General features: G+C 40.6%; 1 protein-coding gene across 1 annotated transcript in view; it reads right to left on the bottom strand.

Moving 5' to 3' along the window:
* LOC132815045 (KAT8 regulatory NSL complex subunit 1-like) overlaps positions 1-19,514 on the bottom strand; it is a 154,741-nt gene that overhangs the window by 32,803 nt on the left and 102,424 nt on the right. The window contains exon 2 of the mRNA XM_060823714.1: positions 17,663-17,804. Within this exon, the coding sequence (XP_060679697.1) occupies positions 17,663-17,804 (142 nt within the window). The remainder of the gene's footprint in view (positions 1-17,662; positions 17,805-19,514) is intronic.

The following is a 19,514-nucleotide window of genomic DNA, read 5'->3' as shown; positions in this document are numbered from 1 at the left end:
CTCTGCAATTCTCCATTGCAATCATATCCTTCCTATAGTGTGGTGACCAGATCTGCACACATCTGCCTATCCAAACTTTTATACAGCTACAACATAACCTCACTGCTCTTAACAATAAAGGCAAGTCTTGTATGCCATCTTAACTCGCCTATTACCCTGTCCCGCCATATTCAGGGGTCTGAGGACAAGCACCCCAAGGTACCTCTGTTCCTCTGAACTTCCTAATGTCCTTTGTCTTGTTTTTTCTTCCAAAATGCATCACTTCACACACACATCAGGATTAAATTATATCTGCCACTAATCTGCCAATCTGACTTATCAGTCTATATATTCCTCACTGTCAATCATCAATCTTTCTGCCGCTTACAAATTTACTTACCATCCCCAACAGTTTCTTCTATATTATTTATATTTATTAGGAACAATAATGGACCCAGCACTGATCTCTGCGGTATGCCCCTGATAACCAGCTTCCAGTCACACAAACAGCTTCCTACCAGCATCCTGAGGTTCCGACCAGAAAGCCCATTTTGGATACAATTTGCCAAATTACTCTTGATCCTATGTGTGTTTACCATCTTAATCAGTGGGATCTTTCAAAGGCGTTGGTGAAATCCATGTAAAATCCATCAACTGCATTGCCCTCACCTACGGATCTGGTCACCAACTTGATAAATTCAGTCTAATCTGTGAGACATGACCCCACTCTGACAAAGCCATGCTGACTATTCCTGATCAAACCTTGACTCTCCAAGTGGAACTTAATTCTTTCCTTTAGAGTTGCCTCCATTAGTGCTGTGTAGGGTCTGTCATTCCCTGCTTTATCTCTATATAACTTCTTGAAAAATGGAACCACGTGAACTGCCATCCAGTCATAGAATCCCAAGAGTGTGGAAGTAGGCCATTCAGCCCATTGGGTCAACATTGATCCTCCAAAGAGTATCCCACTCAAACCCACCCTGTACCCTATATTTCCCATGGCTAACCCACCTAGCCTGCACATCTTTGGAATGTGGGAGGAAATCAGAGCACCCAGAGGAAACTCACACAGACATGGGGAGAATGTGCAAACTCCATTTAGAGGCAAGGATGGAATCGAACACAGGATCTTGGTGCTGTCAGGCAGCAGTGTTAAACACCGAGCCATCCGTGTTATAGCCAACTCATTGAAGAATGCCCTGTTTATTTCTGTTCTTTTCTGTCAGCAATCAAATATCAGTGCCTTAGCTTAGACTTTCTCTAGGTTTTCCACTTCAGTTACCGTTAACTTGGCCCTAAAATTTTCACACAATGCTCGGGTAATTTCCTTATTCCGTAGCAACCTTTCCTTTCCTGAATTCCAAACGTGCTCCTCCTCTCTCCAAACTACATTTATTAGCTGAAAGCTCCATCTACTGTTATAAGTGGTAGGACCAAGCTTATCTGGAACGTAAATGTCAGCCAAGATCAGTCGGGTCAAAATCCCTGCTTTGTAGTGTAGTAGCAGCTACTATAGTCCAAGAACACCACAGGCCTGCTCTCATGAGAGAGATGACTGGTGGTGAGTTTAACCCTGACGGCCACCATACCTCAGGAGAAGGGAGGGGTTGACATCAGCCAGTATGGGAATGGAACACTGCACTATTGACATCACTCTATATTGTGAATCAGCCATCCAGTCAACTGAGCTAACTGACCCCCTTGTGTGATGTAGACTTGATGTAACTGTATCCTTTTTCCACTACAATGGTGACTACATTTCAAAAGTAATTAATTGACTGCAAAGCATCTTGGGATATGGTGACATCGTTCATGGAGTAAATGTAATATATATTCAGCCATTTATAGATCAGTTGAATTACAGGATTCTAAATGTTATGTATTACAATAAGAAGGATTAACTCAAATGCCCACGTGCACTTTGTCATCAGTTTTGGAACTGAACTGAATTGAAGGCACTAAATCTAGATTTCAAACAGTACCACAAACAACCGACAGCCTGGACAAGGTAACATATTTACTACTGCTGGAGCGTCTCTACTCATTAATTTAAAAATCAACATTGCTGTGCCTGCTCAAAACATTGCATACAGCATGCCAAAAAGCAGCTTCTGAACAAGAGAAAACTAATGCCTGTACAAAACCTATTACTGAAGCAAGATGTGCTAGAAACATGTAAGTGAGCCTACATAGGAAAATCAGAATGCTTCTGATTTTAATGAAGAACTCACATGCATTTTGAAACTCTTTCACATAGAGATAGAACATTACAGCGCAGTACAGGCCCTTTGGCCCTCGATGTTGCACCAACCTGTGGAACCAGTCTGAAGCCCAACCAACCTACACTATTCCATTCTCATCCATATGCCTAACCAATAACCATTTAAATGCCCTTAAAATTGATAAAAATATATTATTTTTAAAAAATGCTCTTAAAATTGCAGAACCTACTACCGTTGCAGGTAGTGTGTTCCACACCCCTACTACTGAGTGAAGAAACTAACTTTAACATCTGTCCTATATCTATTACTCCTCAATTTAAAGCTATGTCCCCTCATGCTAGCCATCGCCATCTGAGGAAAAAGGCTCTCACTGTTCAACCTATCTAACCCCTCTGATTATTGTAAATGTCTCAATTAAGTCAGCTCTCAAACTTCTTCGCTCTAACAAAAACAGCATCAAGTCCCTCAGCTTTCCCTCGTAAGACCTTCCCTCCATATGAGGCAACATCCCAGTAAATCTCCTCTGAATCCTTTCCAAAGCTTTCACACCCTTCCTGTAAGGTGGCGACCAGAACTGTATGCAATACTCCAAATGTAGCCGTACCAAAGTTTTGTACAGCTGCAGCATAATCTCATAGTTCTGAAACTCAATCCATCTACTGATGAAAGCTAACACACTGTATGCCTTCTTAACAACCCTATCAACTTGGGTGGCAAATTTCAAGGATCTATGTCTCTGGACACCAAGGTCTCTCTGCTCAGCTACACTACCAAGAATCTTACCATTAGCCCTGTCCTTTGCATTCCTGTTATTTCTTCACCTCACACTTTTCCGCATTAAATTCCATTTGCCACCTCCGCAGCTTATCTATGTCTCTCTGTAACCTACAACATCCTTTGTCACTATCCACAACACTCCCAACCTTAGTGTCATCCACAAATTTACTAACCCATCTTTCTATGCCCTCATCCAGGTCATTCACATAAATGATAAACAGTGGACCCAAAACAGATCCTTGTGTTATCCCACTAGTAACTGAACTCCAGGATGAATATTTCTCATCAGCCACCACCCTCTGTCTTCTTTCAGCTAGCCAATTTCTGATTCAAACCACAAAATCACCCTCAATCCCATGCTTCCGTATTTTGTGCAACAGCCTACCGTGGGGACCCTTATCAAACGCCTTACTGAAATTCATATTCACCACATCAATCACTTTACCCTCATTCACCTGTTTGGTCACCTTCTCAAATAATTCAATAGGTTTGTGAGGCACAATCCACCCTTCACAAAACCATGTTGACTACCCCTAATCAACTTATTCATTCCTAGATGATTAAAATTCTCTCTGTTATAACCATGTCCAACACTTTACCCTCAACTGAAGTAAGGCTCATTGGTCTATAATTTCCAGGATTGTCTCTACTCCCCTTCCTGAACAAGGGAACAACATTTGCTATCCTCCAGCCTTCTGGCACTATTCCTGCAGATAATGATGGTATAAAGATCAAAGCCAAAGGCTTGACAATCTCCTCCCTGGCTTCCCAGAAAATCCTAGGATAAATCCCACCCAGCCCAGGAAACATCTGTTTTTACAATTTGCAGAAATGCGAACACCGCAATCCCATTTAGTTTAGTAGCCTGTATCTCAATATTCTCCTCAACCACATGGTGTTTTTCTAGTGTGAATACTGATGAAAAGTATTCATTTAGCGAGTCCCCTGTCTCTTCTGACTCCATGCACAACTTTGCACTACTATGCTTAATTGGCCCTAATCTTATTTGTCATTCTTTTATTCCTGGTATAGCTATAGAAAGCCTAAGGGCTTTCCTTGATTCTATCCGCCAATAACTTCTCATGTCCCCTTCTGGCTCTTCTTAGCTCCTTAGCTCTCTCTTTTATAGAATATCCAAAGGCAAATTACAACTGCAGAGTAACTTTTGAAATCAAGTTGCTGTTGTTACACATGTAACAAAATATTCTTCAAAACATGGCATCTATAGTTAATAATACATCACTCATAACAGCAAAGGTCAGGAAGCATTTAATCCACTCATCTCAGCTAAAAGGAAAATCTTGTACAGCCGGTTTTGCTATAAAATGTGTTTTTCAATGTCAGTTGGCTTTAACACAATTGAAGAATTTAGACCATTATGAGTAGAATGTTAACTTTCATTACCTATATTGGCTATAACACGATTCCAGCCCCGTTAAATTTAAATGGCACAACAACTGCACAATTTTATCACGCAAGATCACACGAGAACGGAACTATTGCGCTATATCAGAACAGACTGTACTGTCCTCAGCATTTGCAAGGATCTCTAACCTTGATCACCATAGTTGCTGGAAGGCACAGATACGTGGATGTTAAAGGAGGACAGAAACCATTTACAGCAGCCTTCATATGCGTGGGAAGAGGATGTCGCTGGACTCAATCTGGCAGGCAGGGCAAATGTGTAATTTAAAAATAAAATGAACAATTCCAAATAATCAATTAACAAATATGAAATTTTAAAAAAAGTAATAGTGACCATAAACTATCATTGACCCTCCAAGACAGAAATTTAAAATTTGGATCAGAGCCCCTCCAATTTTCTCCCTTCGCAGCTTTGGGTACAACTCATCCGGACGTGGTGATCTGTCTGCTTTAAGCCCTCAAAAGCACCATCGCCTCACTTCCTGCATGAAACACCCCAAGAACCTTAAAGTACCTCTTCTGGAATTTTGTACCTCCATCCTCTCTATCCAAAGTGAAAGTAGCTGCAAAGTACACATTTAACATCCCACCAATGTCCTCTGGCTCCACACACAAATTGCCTCCTTGGTCCCTAATGAGCTCTACTCTTTCTCTAGTTATCCTCTTTTCCTTAATATACTTATTGGATATCTTGGAATGCTCCCTGATCTTGCTCACTATTGTTGTCTCTTGCCCATCTTTGCTTTCCTAATTGCTTTCTTAAGTTTCCCACTACACTTTCTCAACTCTACTCTGGCTTCCATTCATTTGCCCAAGTGGAGTCACAGGTAGGTAGGATAGTGAAGAAAGCGTTTGGTATACTTTCCTTTATTGGTCAGAGCATTGAGTACAGGAGATGGGAGGTCATGTTGCGACTGTACAGGACATTGGACACTGTTGGAATATTGCGTGCAATTCTGGTCTCCTTCCTATAAAAAAGATGTTGTGAAACCTGAAAGGTTTCAGAAAAGATTTACAAGGATGTTGCCAGGGTTGGAGGATCTGAGCTCAAGGGAGAGGTTGAATAAGCTAGGGCTGTTTTCCCTGGAGCGTCGGAGGCTGAGGGGTGACCTTATAGTGATTTATAAAATCATGAGGGGCATGGATAGGATAAATAGACAAAGTCTTTTCCATGGGGTGGGGGGAATCCAGAACGAGAGGGCATAGGTTTAGGGTGAGAGGGGAAAGATATAAAATGCACTTAGTGGGCAACATTTTCACGCAGAGTGTGGTATGTGTATGGAAAGAGCTGCCAGTGGTGGAGGCTAGTATGATCGCAACATTTAAAAGGCATCTGGATGGGTATATGAATAGGAAGGGTTTGGAGGGATATGGGCTGGGTGTTGGCAGGTGGGACTAGATTGGACTGGGATATCTGGTCGGCATGGACAAGTTGGACCGACGGGTCTGTTTCTGTACTGTATATCTCTATGATTCTATAGCCTCTCTTTTCTCCTTTTTATCCTGAATATTCATAGACATCCAGGCTCTCTGGACTTGTTGCTCGAAGTGGGATTCCCGAACCCTGCAGTACAACCAATTGTTCTGCTGCAGATCTATCTTCAATTAACTGTTTCAAGTCTACTTTGGGTATATTCTGCCTTATTTTCATAAAATATACGTTTCCTCAATCCAAAACTAATTTTTGCAGGCTTTTCCTTTCTTTTTCCATAGCAAACGTAAAGCATATAGTGTTGTGGCACTATTACAAAAATGCATTCCCATTTTCAACAGCTGTCCAGATATATTTCCCAGAATTAGGTCCAGCACTGTGTCCCTTGGTGAACCTTCTACATGTTGACATAAAAATATCTCCTGAATACATTTCAGGAAATCTGTCCCCTTTATACTATCTTTCCCAATTAACGCTAGATTAATTAGCTAATATGACTACTCTACGATTGTTCCAACACATTTCAGTGAATTGACTCCACATCTGCTCCTTCATTGCCCTCTGACTGTCTGGGGTCTATCATCTTTTAGAGTGACCATGTTGGTTTCAGTTCTTTCACATGTAAATCCCAGAATTTCTTTTTAAAAGAAGTTACATTCTCAAGTGAACTTTAACAATAGGTGCCATGTCAGCTCAGATAATGCATTGAAAGTGTGAGGTGCCCTATGTCAGGTTCTCTGTGCCCCAATGTTCAGACTGATTCTATTTCTAAAAATGGCATTTACAGAATGTTTCATGTATTTATGCAGTTTTTGAGCAAAATAAAATGTAATCCTGCAATACAAATTCAGCCCACAAGCTTATATACGTGTGTACGCGCATGTGGGTGTGTGGAGTGTGTGTCTGTGAGAGAGTATGTGAATGTGTGCGATTGAGAGTGTAAAAGGGTAAGTCCATGAGAGGGGGCATGTGTGGGTGTGAGTGCAGAAGAATGAGACAAGATTGCAGCTTGGTCGGATGAATAGCAAGAATCATTCACGCTTCACAAGTGATAGGCAATGATCAGAGAGAATGCTACCGCTTCTCCTTGATGTTTAATGGCATTAGTGTTGCTGAGTTCCCCACTATGAACATCCTGGCGGCTCCAAATGGCCAGAAACAGAACTGGACTAGCCCTAGTGTGATGACAAGGGAAGTTCAAAGCCTGAGAATTATGGAGTGAATAACTAGATGAATGATTTCTCCGGGCCCATCCACAATTCACAAAACAAGTCAGGAATGTAATAGAATAGTCTGCATTTGCCTGTGGAATTTTCACAGTAAAATATGTGCAGAATACTCAAATGTCAAGTGGAAGGACACACCAACAAACTCTAGCACCCTCATCAAAGTCAACTTCTCACCACGACACATGGTGGAATTTGAATTCAATAAAAATCTGGAATTCAAAGTCTAACGATGACTACAAAACAATTGTTGATTGTCAGAAAATCCATCCAGTTCACAGGGGCAGTTAAGAATTCCACTGATTAACAATCTCTGAGAAAAGGAATTTCTTCTTATCTGTCATAAGTGGTTAACACTGCTGCCTCATAATGCCAGGGACCCGGGTTTGATTCCCACCTCGGGCGACTGTCTGTGTGGAGTTTGCACATTCTCCCCCTGTCTGTGTGGGTTTCCTCCATGTGCTCCAGTTTCCTCCCACAATCCAAAGATGTGTAGGTCAGGTGAATTGGCCATGCTAAATTGCCTGTAGTCTTAGGTGCATTAGTCAAAGAGAAATGGGTCTTGGTGGGTTACTCTTCTGTGGGTCAGTGTGGACTGATTGGGCCAAAGGGCCTGTTTCCGCACTGTAGGAAATCTAATCTAATTTAATTAGCAATAAATGCTGGCCTAGCCAGCAACATAGAAGGAGGGACAGGAGGACGCTGGCTCAAGAATCTCTCTCCCTCAGGACAATTTGAGCCTTTTGTGCCCAAACACCTGCAGTTTCAGGATTGGTTGCTGAGTAACTTGAAGATATACAAATCATGAAGCCTTGAAGATATCATCCTTTTTTAAAAAAAGGGCCTGATGATTCCAAAAATGGCTTCCTTCTACGGCACTGCAAACGTTAGTCACGTTTAAAAGAACCTACTTACACAAATTTAAAGATCACACAACACCAGCTTATAGTTCAACAGGTTTGTTTGGAAGCACGGACTTTTGAAGCAATGCTTTGAAAGCTAGTGCTTCGAAATAAACCTATTGGACTATAATCTGGTGTTGTGTGATTTTTAATTTTGTCCACCCAGTCCAACACCACCAGCTCCAAATCCTACTTAAACAAAGCTGGGCTTCATTCATGAAAATAAAATACCAAATCAATGTGTGTATTATCCATGAGATGCACGTGCTGGTTTAAAACTGCTCATCTTCGCAAAACTCCCATGGAGCACCAACAAGATTCACATTTGGTAAGAAAAACAAAATAAGATAGATAAATTTCATTTTGTTTAATTTTTTTACATTGTAAAACTACTTGCGTTGTCATGAAAAACATAAAGATCAAGGTTAGAAGCAAGACTCTATGTCAGATGTCAGGTGGATAATGGAACTGAGAACCAGACTAAATATGGAATGTTCAGAGAGGTAGTGAAAAAGCAAGGAGGGCATAGATTCAAAGTAACTGGCAAAAGGAGCCAAGGACACATGTAGAAAAACTGTTCAGGCAGTGAATGATTGAAATCTGGAATGTGGATACTTCTGCATGTAGAGATGGCAGGTTCAATCAAGGCACGAAGAGGGAGTTAAATACTATCTGAAAAGGAAGAATGTGCAGGGAGTTATGGAGACCTCCAGGGAGTGAGTACTCAGTAGAAGAGTTGGGAGGTCATGGTGCGGCTGTACAGGACATTGGTTAGGCCACTGTTGGAATATTACGTGCAATTCTAGTCTCCTTCCTATCGAAAAGATGTTGTGAAACTTGAAAGGGTTCAGAAAAGATTTACAAGGATGTTGCCAGGGATGGAGGATCAGAGGTATAGGGAGAGGCTGAACAGGCTGGGGCTGTTTTCCCTGGAGTGTTGGGGGCTGAGGGGTGACCTTATAGAGGTTTACAAAATTATGAGGGGCATGGATAGAATAAATAGACAAAGTCTTTTCCCTGGGGTTGGGGAGTCCAGAATTAGAGGGCATAGGTTTAGGGTGAGAGGGGAAAGATATAAAAGAGACCGAAGGGGCAACGTTTTCATGCAGAGGGTGGTACGTGTATGGAATGAGCTGCCAAAGGATGTGTTGGAGGCTGATACAACTGCAACATTTAACAGGCATTTGAATGGGTATATGAATAGGAAGGGTTTGGAGGGATATGGGCCGGGTGTTGGCAGGTGGGACGAGATTGGGTTGGGATGTCTGGTCGGCATGGACGGGTTGGACCGAAGGATCTGTTTCCATGCTGTACATCTCTATGAATCTATGATGCCTGAGCACTTGCTGTTTTGGCGAACTGGCACAGACATGAACTGATCGATCTCTTTCTACACTTTGCTGCCTCAATGTCAAGGACAGTCAACTCTCTCCTCACATTTGTTCTTCCATGCTGACCAAGACCATAAGATCAGATGCTGAGTGGCCCTGCTGGAAATGCTGTTTGATATCGAGGTCAACTATCTCTTCCATCGTACTCATGATTGAGTGTACACTGATGGGGCAACAGTTAGCCAGGGTAAATATGATCAGTTATTTCTTGTGGACTGAAAAGGGCACAGATTATTTTTCTTTTTGAGGGCTCATTTTTCATTCTCACTAACTCCTTTACTAGATGATGCAATCATGCCTTTTGTTGACATACATCTGAACTCTCAGAAGCAGAGTTAACAAAATTCATTAATATTCTCAAAAATTATCAAACCCATCAAACTTAAAACCACAACAAACAAGGAAAACAACATTTTCTAAGATATCATAGCTTTCAAACTGGCTCAAGAGAACAGATGTAAGTTAATACAAGTTTTTCAACGTAAGTAATATTTCAACACTTGAAGAGCCAATACCATAAATATACTTGATGTATACTGGAGAGGTCACAGCAAAATGTATTGTTGCTAAGCTGGAATATGTATGTGAAAGAGGTGGTTACAAATGTTCATACTGTATCTCAGATTTAAATTTAGTAATTAACACACTGGTCATGATAAAACAATCTTTGAAAAGCTTCCCAATACATTAGTCTCTGAACATTGGCAGCCTTGAGCAAGAGATACCACATTAACTTGCAAGCAATTCATTACATTTCTGGTTTTTCTATCTCTTGGTTAGCTCTGCGTTCATTCATCAAGCGTCGAAACTCATTTTTACTTTCTCTTTGTGTCATATTCTGAGGCAACCTGCTTTATCCACTTGAAGTTTCTTTCGCACTTTCCCCATGCCGCCTCCCGACTACATTTTTCTCACTCTCTGCACCCCCATCGCACCCACTTGAAAGCTCCAATGCTGTCTGAGGCTCTAAAGAAGTACTGTTCTCTCTCATAGCAGCCTTTTGCCTTTCTCCTTAAAGGCAGTGATTATTAGTTATAAATAATTGATTCGAGCTACAGCTGGGCAATATCAATCACTTGTTAAAATGCTAATTCCCGAATGAAACTCGCCTACGCATGCATAGGAGGCAGCCACAAAAGTTCAGTGGAGTAGTAAATAGCAAAGAGAGTATAAACTAATTAAAAAAGGTATCTGTACATCTTCTGTAGCCACATAAACAGTAAAAAGCAAGGGCAAAGTGGACTGGTTATGGACCAGACAAACTGGGTAGAGGGAAAGACTGAGAAGGCAGTTCAATTGTCCTTGTCTACAGAAGTTCTGGAGGTGATCGTTTTGGATCAATGGATCCTGCTGCTTCAACTTTCCTTCTCCAGGTACTTTCACTTGCTTACAGAAGGCACAGGATGACTGGCTCATAATTGATAAAGTCTCTGACGTATTGGTTAAAAACTACAGCTTACTGCAAGTGATTAGGGAAAATAAACTGGCTTTCTTCAGGTTTGAGGATTTTTTTTTTACACACAGAAAGAAGGATAGTACATTTCTTTTTCAGAGGTCCAAAGGGTTCTGATCAAATAGCCACACTTACAAGCTGTTCAGCTACATAGGAGCCAATCTCATAATTGTTGGCAGGTAGAAAGCTGACAGTTTGTCAATTCTATCAAACAATTCAGATACTTGTTGCTGACTGAATCTCCCTTCATACACACCACCCAGCTCCAGCTCGTCTGTGGAAACCTCTTCCACTACTTGAAGTCAGCAGTGGTAAACACCACTTACATGTGTTTGGTAATTTGCTTTTAAAATGTACAGTAATCGTTGGTCTATAAAACAGTCCCAAAAGGAAATGGTCTTTACATAGGGCTATTCGGCCCCTTGAGCTTACTCCACGTTTCAATGAGATCATGGTTAATCTGACTGTGCCTTAAGTTCCACATTCCCATCTAACCCCAATAACATTACCTAACAAAAAGATATCTCGCTCTGTCTTAAATATATTTAATGACCCTGCCTTCACCGCTTTCTGAGGGAGAGTATTCCAAAGGAGCATGGTCCCTTGAAAGAAAGGTCTTCTCCTTAGCTCTGTCGAAAAATGGCACAACATGATTTTAAATCAGTGTCCCTACGTTTGGATTCACCTACAAGACAAAACACCCTATTTGTCAAATTTGTCAAGTCCTTCCACATGATAGTGGTTATGGGGTTTAGAAAATGCTCTCTCAGGTACCATGGTGAATTCCAACAGTGCATCTTGAAGATGTCAAACATTGCTGCTACTAGGCATCAGTGGTGGATACTGAATATTTGTGGATGTGGTGACATTTCAAACAGACTGCTCTGTCCTGGATGAAGTCAAGCTTGAGTATTTGTTGTAGCTGCACACCTCCAGGTGCGTGGAATGTACTCCATCATCCCCGATTTGTGTCTTGCAAATGGCCACAGACTTTAGGGAGACTTTACTCACTGCTGCATTTCTAGCCTCTGATCTGCTCTTGTGGTCATTGCTCTATAGTGCTAATTCAGCTTCTGATCATGGTAACCCCACCCAAGTTGATAGTAGAGATTCTACAGAATGTCAATAGAGGATAGTTAGATTCTATTTATTTTGGAGATTGTAATTGCCTGGCATGTGTAGAGTAATTGTAATTTGCCCCTTGTCAGTTCAAGCCTGGATATTATTCATTTCTGACCACATTTGGACATGCATTGCTTCAGTCAATCTGAGTCGTCGCAAATGGAGTTTAACATTATGTCATCATTGGTGAACATCCCATTTCTAAACTTTTGATGGAGGAGAAGTCATGGGTGAAGCAGCTGAAGATAAGTAGGCCTAGGACACTGTCCTGGGGAATTCTTGCACAAATGCAGATGGCTGAACTTGAACAAATACAATCAACATGAGAATCTTCCCTCTGTGTCCCACCAACATTATTTTGCTAGGGTTACTAGATACCAGCCTCTGCCTTACGGTCTGTTACTCTCATCTCACTTCTGGAATTCAGCACTTCTGCCCACATTTGAGCCAAGGCTGTTATGAGTGTCAGGAACTGAGTAGCTCTGGCAGAAACTGAACTAAGCATATTCAGCAAGTTATTGCTAAGCAAGTGCTGTTTAATATCACTTTCTTCTACCACTGTATTGATGAAGAGCTGATAAGATGGTAATTAATTGTGTCAGACCTCTCCAGTTTTTAGCGCACAGAACATAGCTGGATAATTTTCTGCATCATCAGGTAAATACCAGTATTGTAGCTGTACTGCAACAGCTTGGCTTGGACATGGTAAATTCTGGAACACCAGTCTTCAGCATGATGAATAGAATGTTGTCAGGGTCCAAGTCATTTGCATATCCAATGCCTCCAAAGATTTTTTTGATATCAACTGAAGCAAATCAAATTGCTGCAGAGAGCATCTGTGGTACAGATGTCTTCTGGAGGAGGCTGAGATGGATCATCCATCTGGTAAATGCTTCAACCTGATCTTTTGTACTCATGTGCTGGTTCTGCCACCACTGAAAAAGAAGTTACTTGAGGAGTCACCTCCCCCAGTGGATTATTTAATTGTCCACTACTATTCTTGATTTGAATGGTGCAAAGATTAGATTTGATCTGTTGATTTTGGAATCACCTAGCTCTGCCTGCCACTTGCTACTTTTCCTTGATATGTAAGTAGTCCTTTTTTGTAGCTTCATCAGATTGACACCTACTGTTTAGGTATACTTGGCAGTTATCCTGGCATGGCTCCAAAAGTTTTCATTGAACCAGGGTTGATGGTAATGGTAGGGTAGGAAATATGCTAAGCTTCGATGCTTCAAATTTGGCTGGGAGAACAATTTTGTTTCTGGTGGTGGTTCAGAGCGTCTAACTGAATCCCTACCTTGAACTGATACATTGATCATGAGTCTATACCATTTAGCACAAGTGACAGTGCTGCACAACATGAGGGGGCATGGTCAATGAGAAAATGGGGCTGTGTCTTCACAAGGACTATATGGAGGTTACTCTTCCCAATACCTACCATGGGCACGTGCATCTGTTGCAGGTACACTGGTGAGGGTGAGATCAAGCATGATTTTTCCTTATTATTGGTTTGTTCACCACAAGCCACCCAGTCCAGCATGTGTTCTTTAGGACTAAACCAGGTCAGTCAGTATTAGGGATGCAAAAATACTCCTAATGGTGTGAGATTATAAACTTTAGAACTTTCATATCTGTTCATGAATTGAAAGAAGCAGCAATAACGCTGTCTGGAATAAAATATTAAGGAACAAGTAAAAATGGATTGGGAAATGAAAACAGTCAGTCACATTCATACCTTACATGTCATGTCTCAGACAATGTTACCCTGTTCCAGAGCAGGACAGACCCAACTAAAATGGTGGCACTGTGAGAGACAGTTGTCTGGGACAATTGCATTGTCGGGAAAAGGAGACATCGAAGCTACACAAACAAAATGGTTTGACAGCTTGTTGTTAATTGGCTGCTTAACTGCAGGAAGGCTGTGTCTTCAGACAGTCAATACAAAATGTAACAAGCAACAGGGAAGCCATTTCTGATAAGGCGGCAAGCTATGGACTTGAGGGTTTTAGAAGAGTAGTCAATAAGTTGGATGGAAAAATCTGAAGAATCATCAATCATATCACATTGTAGAACTGAAGGATGCTAGTTCTGTTGAAAATTCCAATACCAGAACAATTCAACAGAAGAACTTTGAAGAACAATACTGCACAAGGATCGTTGGATACTTTCAGAAACAGACAGTGCTGGTTGGAATTGGAGCTAAATTCCACCATTAATTGGGTTATTGCTAAATTTAATTGTGAGGCTTAACTTGCTTGAGTCTCATTTTGGTTGCAGCATGCAATAAAGTTCAAATCATTGTTTCAGTACTTGATTGTGACATTTCTGAATAAAATTCAAGTGCTGCTTTCAAATTAAAAGTAAATTGTGGTGACTAGCCCACAACAGTGGTCGATACTAAAGTCTCCCACATTCTGTACCTGTGCCACCCTAACTGCTTCCTCCAAGTGCCAAGAAGTTGAGTTAGGATGGTACATAGTAACCAGCAGGTTTCCTTGCTCATGTTTGATCAGATGCCATAAGACTTCACAGGATCCAGGATAAAGGTTGGGGACTGCCAGGGAAATTCCCACCCAACTCTATATCACAGTGCCACGATCTTAGTTAGACTGTCTTGCTCTGGAACAGGATAACATTGTCTGAGACATGGCGTGTAAGGTATGAATCTATGAATATAACTGAATCATGCCTCTGCCTGCACCCTTTCCTCCTCCTTCTTAGAATAATGGGAGAGTTCCCTCTGTCCTCACTTTCTACCCCATCAGTCTCCATATTCAAAGGATTATGATTTGTCATTTCTGCAACCTCCAGCAAAGATATCTTCTACTCTAATGTGAGCATTGCTTCTCTAACACCCTGGTCTGCTCTTTCATCACTCTTGACACTTCTTCACTCCCCCATGTCATCCCCAAACAATCGCAGAAGGTGTAACATGTACCCATTAATCTTCTTCCTCCTTGCCACCCAAAGCCCCAAACACACCTTCCAGGTGAAGCTGAGCTATGAATTTTCTGCTCCCAATGCAGTCTTCCTTTACACTGGCAGAACCTAAGGGAGACGGGGTGACCAATTTGCAAAACACCTCAGCTGCTGTTTGAAATGACCCCGTCCTTCCTGTCATTTCAATTAACCATGCTCTCCCGCTAACTTTTCCATTCTTGGGCTGAAGAAGTTTAACAGAAGCTGGAGAAACAGTTTCTAATTTTTAATTCAGTTGCTCAAGGACTAAATATTGAGCTCCACAACTTGAGTGTATAAGCCCTGTACCCTATTTTTCCTTACATTTTTCTTACATTTCCCACCTCCCATTACTTGATGGTGCCTGGTTGGTTTTGCACTCACGGAGCAAATCCATTTTCTCAGCTAATACTTTAATAGTTTGCACACATACCACTCCTTTATCATCATTATCACTGTATTTGTCTTTAGCTCTGGACACACTCACCAACAAAGAGTAATAGAGCAAAGAAACAGACCCGTCAATTCCAAACAGTGACCCACAGTAAACTAGTGCCCCTTGCCTGTCCATACCCTTCCAAATATTTCCTATTAATGTACTTATCCAAGTGCCTTTTAAACACTGTAACTGTGCCTACATCCCCCACTTCCTCAGGCAGTTCCGTCCCATGTATAAACTACTGTGTGTAAAAAATATGCCCCAATGCCTTTTTTAAAATCTCTCTCCTCTCATCTTAAAAATGTGCCCGAGTCTTGAAATCATCCATCCGAGGGAAAAGACACCTACCATTAACCCAGCTCCATTTGTTCCTTCTCCACCATCACTAGCATGAAAACCATATGTTTCCAGCTGCTTTCAGTTCCAAGGAAATCATGCTGCCCTGAAAACATTAACTTCTTTGTTGACAGGTGCTGCTGAATTCCTTCAGTATTTTCGGTCAGATTTCAGAACCTGCAATAGTTTGCTTTTATTTGAGGTTATGCTGGAACCGCATAAAAAGTTGGTAGTATTTTGAAGCACTGTATGCACTTCTGTTTCCACATTATAGGAAGAATGTGACTGCATCAAGAGTAATTCTTTTATACTAGTAATATTTGTAAAATGAAACCATAGCACTCTTTTCTCTTGCCAAATAGGAGTTGAATGTAAGGAATATTGACCCCAGTTTGAGAAACCGTGGTGATAAATTGCTGTAGCAGAAATTACTGCAGACCCTCGAATTTGATCTGAAAACAAAAAATGCTGGAGGTCACAGGCAGCATCCATGGAAAGAAACTGTGTTCAACTACGGTTGTGGACTAAAAGGATTGCAAACTTCCTGTCAAACCAACTCCAGCTACTGTTTGTATAAAATGCTGACATAGCAAACGGCAAAAAAAAACAGTTTTTCTTAGCATCCATTCATCATTTCAAATGAGTATACTTCTCCAACATGAAAGGTGAGACAGCATTGGAAAAATGGAGGGATTTGTTGGACTACCAAGAGCACGATGACTGGAAAGTACAATGATCAATAGCAGAGTAAGAGTGAGAGAAAAATCATATTGGAGCTGAGAAGTAAAACAGACATCTAAAAAATATGTTTGAGGGAGGGAAGGCAGTAAATTTGAAAGGGCAAGGATCTTAAAATCATCTGAGTAATTAATCAATATAGCCAACTGAGTTTTACAAATTAAAAAGGGTGAATTTCTGTGCAGGTCAAACAGCAAATTGTGTGTTGACTGAAATGGAATTTGTGGACTTGAGGGCAGAAGTAGGAAAGGCTAGGTAATAAAAGCTAGATTATAATTTTGGTGAGGGAAGGCAGAAACAGTGGGAAAGACAATGTAACAAAGTTGCAAGTCTTGGCAATGGAGATGGAAACTCTTAAGATTAAGCAGGATTCCGTCCTTTCAGTCATAATATGACGAGCAGGCATACTATCTCCAGATAGATATGCAAGCACTAAGATGAATAGAAAATAGTGTGCTATTTTAGTTGGGGCAAAATTTCAATTTCTTAAACTTGCTGATATGTATGAAATTTTAATTTCATACGGCAAGTGACGATTATGGGGACATGGCTGGAAGTAGGCCTATGTATTTACTTTGCAGAGGCGATAAAGAAAGCTGAACATGAATGAATACAAATGAGAAATAAACAAATTGGACATTAAGTGCTGGTAAAATGTTGTTATTCAGATGGAAAATAGTTTCATTGGTCCTTGTAAGAATAAGGAGACCATTCAGCTCTTCACAATTCTTGAAAGTTGATAGATCCAATTATGCTGTATTTTCCACAAACTGTTCAAAATTTTTCTTCCAAATATTTTGTTTTTAAAAATCCTCAGTGTGACATACTATCTCTATCTTCTTGTATTTTGGTTTTTTTTTATATATAGTTGCTTTGTAAAAGATTTGAAAAAGTTTTCAATAAAAACATTTATAAAAAATCCTCAGAACTGTTTTATTATTTTGACAATATTGTTAAACATATTTTTTCATAATGTTTGCAAATTTCCATTATTTTAGCAAGCATCGCACAACTCATCACAAAGGTAAAATGTAAAGTTGCCAATGACCCACCAAACCATAGAGCTGCTTTCTTATTATAGTAAGAAGGCAAGTGGTAGTTTAACCTGAGAGTCACCATACACATACATTCGCTGCACAATCAATTGATGTTTCTGAATGAAAACTGAAATGAACAATCTTTTAAACAGCTTAAGTTCTCCTGTAATTTGGGAGAAGTTATAAAACCTCTGAGTCTATATCAACCTCTGCACAACGTACCTTATTCGCACGGATCTGTCTGTATATGTCTGTCTGCTGCCTTATTCGATATTCCAGATCAGACACCTGAGCTTGCAACCACGTCCAACGGTTGACAATTGCTGCTCTTTCCATGGCCCATCGCCACTCTGATCGACGATGTCTGCATGATAAAATGTAAATATCAGGACATCGGAGATAACAAATACATGAATTTATCTTCAAATTTAGTTTCAAGTAAGACAACTGAAATATCAGAAAACGTCACACTCAGAAGAGATCAAAACAGGATGACTTATATGGGTTCTCCAAAGATCTACCATTTTTCACCTCAATATGCATATTAAATACCCAATAAACATTCCAAGTACAAAACTTCAATAACCATATTCTGGCCCAACCAGTGAAACCCACATTCCATGAATTAACTTACAAAAAGAACCTCCATGCTTTTGTACTCTACACCTTTATTAGTAAATACCAGAATACCTTATTGCTTTTTCAACTGCTCTCTAAACCTGGCCTGTCACCTTCAATATACATACATGCATACCCACTTAAGTGCATCTTGCTTTCATATCCATGGCAAGATATGTTTTAAAGAAAAATTGCATATAAATAAAAGCAAATCTGGAGAAAGATACAATAGCATCTGCTCTGTCTCTATGGTTTCGTACTATCCCCAATACTTGGTCGTCTTTTTATTTCACTCATAGTACAGAGGCATTTCTGGCCAGCCAGCATTCATTGCCCATTCCATGAGAATGTAACGGTGAGCTGCCTTCCTGAACCACTGCAGTCCAGGGGAGGCAATGGTCTACTGGTTTTATCGTTGGACTATTAATCCAGACACGCAAATACATTCTGTGCATCTGGGTTCACAGCAGGTGGGGGAATTTGAATTCAATAATATATCTGGAATTAAGAATCTAACAATGACGAATTCATTGTCAATTGTCAGAAAAACCAACCTGATTCACTAATGTCCTTTGGTGAAGGATGCTGCCATCTTTACCTGGTTGGGCCTACATGTGACTCCAGACCACAGCAACGTGGTTGACTCTTAATAGCCCTTTGGGCAATAAATGCTGCCAAGCCAGCGATGCCCTCATCCCCTGAATGAAGAAAAAGAAATGTTGTAGGTAGACACACAATGCCATTAGGGAGGTATTTCCACGATTTTGATCCATCAACAGGAATGATATATATTTCCAAGTTAGGATGGTGAGGGGATTGGAGGCAATTTAAAGGCAGTGTTGTTCCAATGTATCTGCTTCCCTGTGCTTGTGGGTTTGGGAGGTACTGTCGAAGAATCATTCGTCAATTTCTGCAATGCATCTTGTAGATAGTACACATGCTGCTACTAAATGTTAGTGCTGGAGAGAGTGGATGCTTGTGGATGTGGTGTCAATCAAGCTAGTCTTGAAAAAGACAGAATCAAAAAACGGATACTTTATGCGCATTCTAGGCACACTTAATGTAATATACTTCGAATACCAGATGTTTGATAAGGTACCACATATTAAGTCCTTTAAATAAGATAAGAACTCATAGCATCAGAGGTTGCATATTAGCTCAGATACAGGATAGATTAATAGAAGTCAGAGTTGGGATCAGGATGACAATTTCAGGACTGCAAACTGGAACTAATGGAGTGCCACAGGGATCAGTGCTGGGACCAAAATTATTCACAAACTATATAAATGACTTGGATGAAGCAAGTGAATGTAGGACAGCCAAATTTGTAGATGACACAATAGGTGGGAAGGCAAAGGATGAAAATTACACAAAGAATCTATAGAGGGACATATACACGTTAAGGAAGTGGGCAAAAATTTGGCAGACACAATATAATGTACTTTATACTGTGAGA

This window comes from Hemiscyllium ocellatum, chromosome 4, assembly GCF_020745735.1.
Source record: "Hemiscyllium ocellatum isolate sHemOce1 chromosome 4, sHemOce1.pat.X.cur, whole genome shotgun sequence".
NCBI classification, from domain to species: Eukaryota; Metazoa; Chordata; class Chondrichthyes; order Orectolobiformes; family Hemiscylliidae; genus Hemiscyllium; species Hemiscyllium ocellatum.
This window is presented reverse-complemented; position numbering and strand designations above follow the sequence as displayed.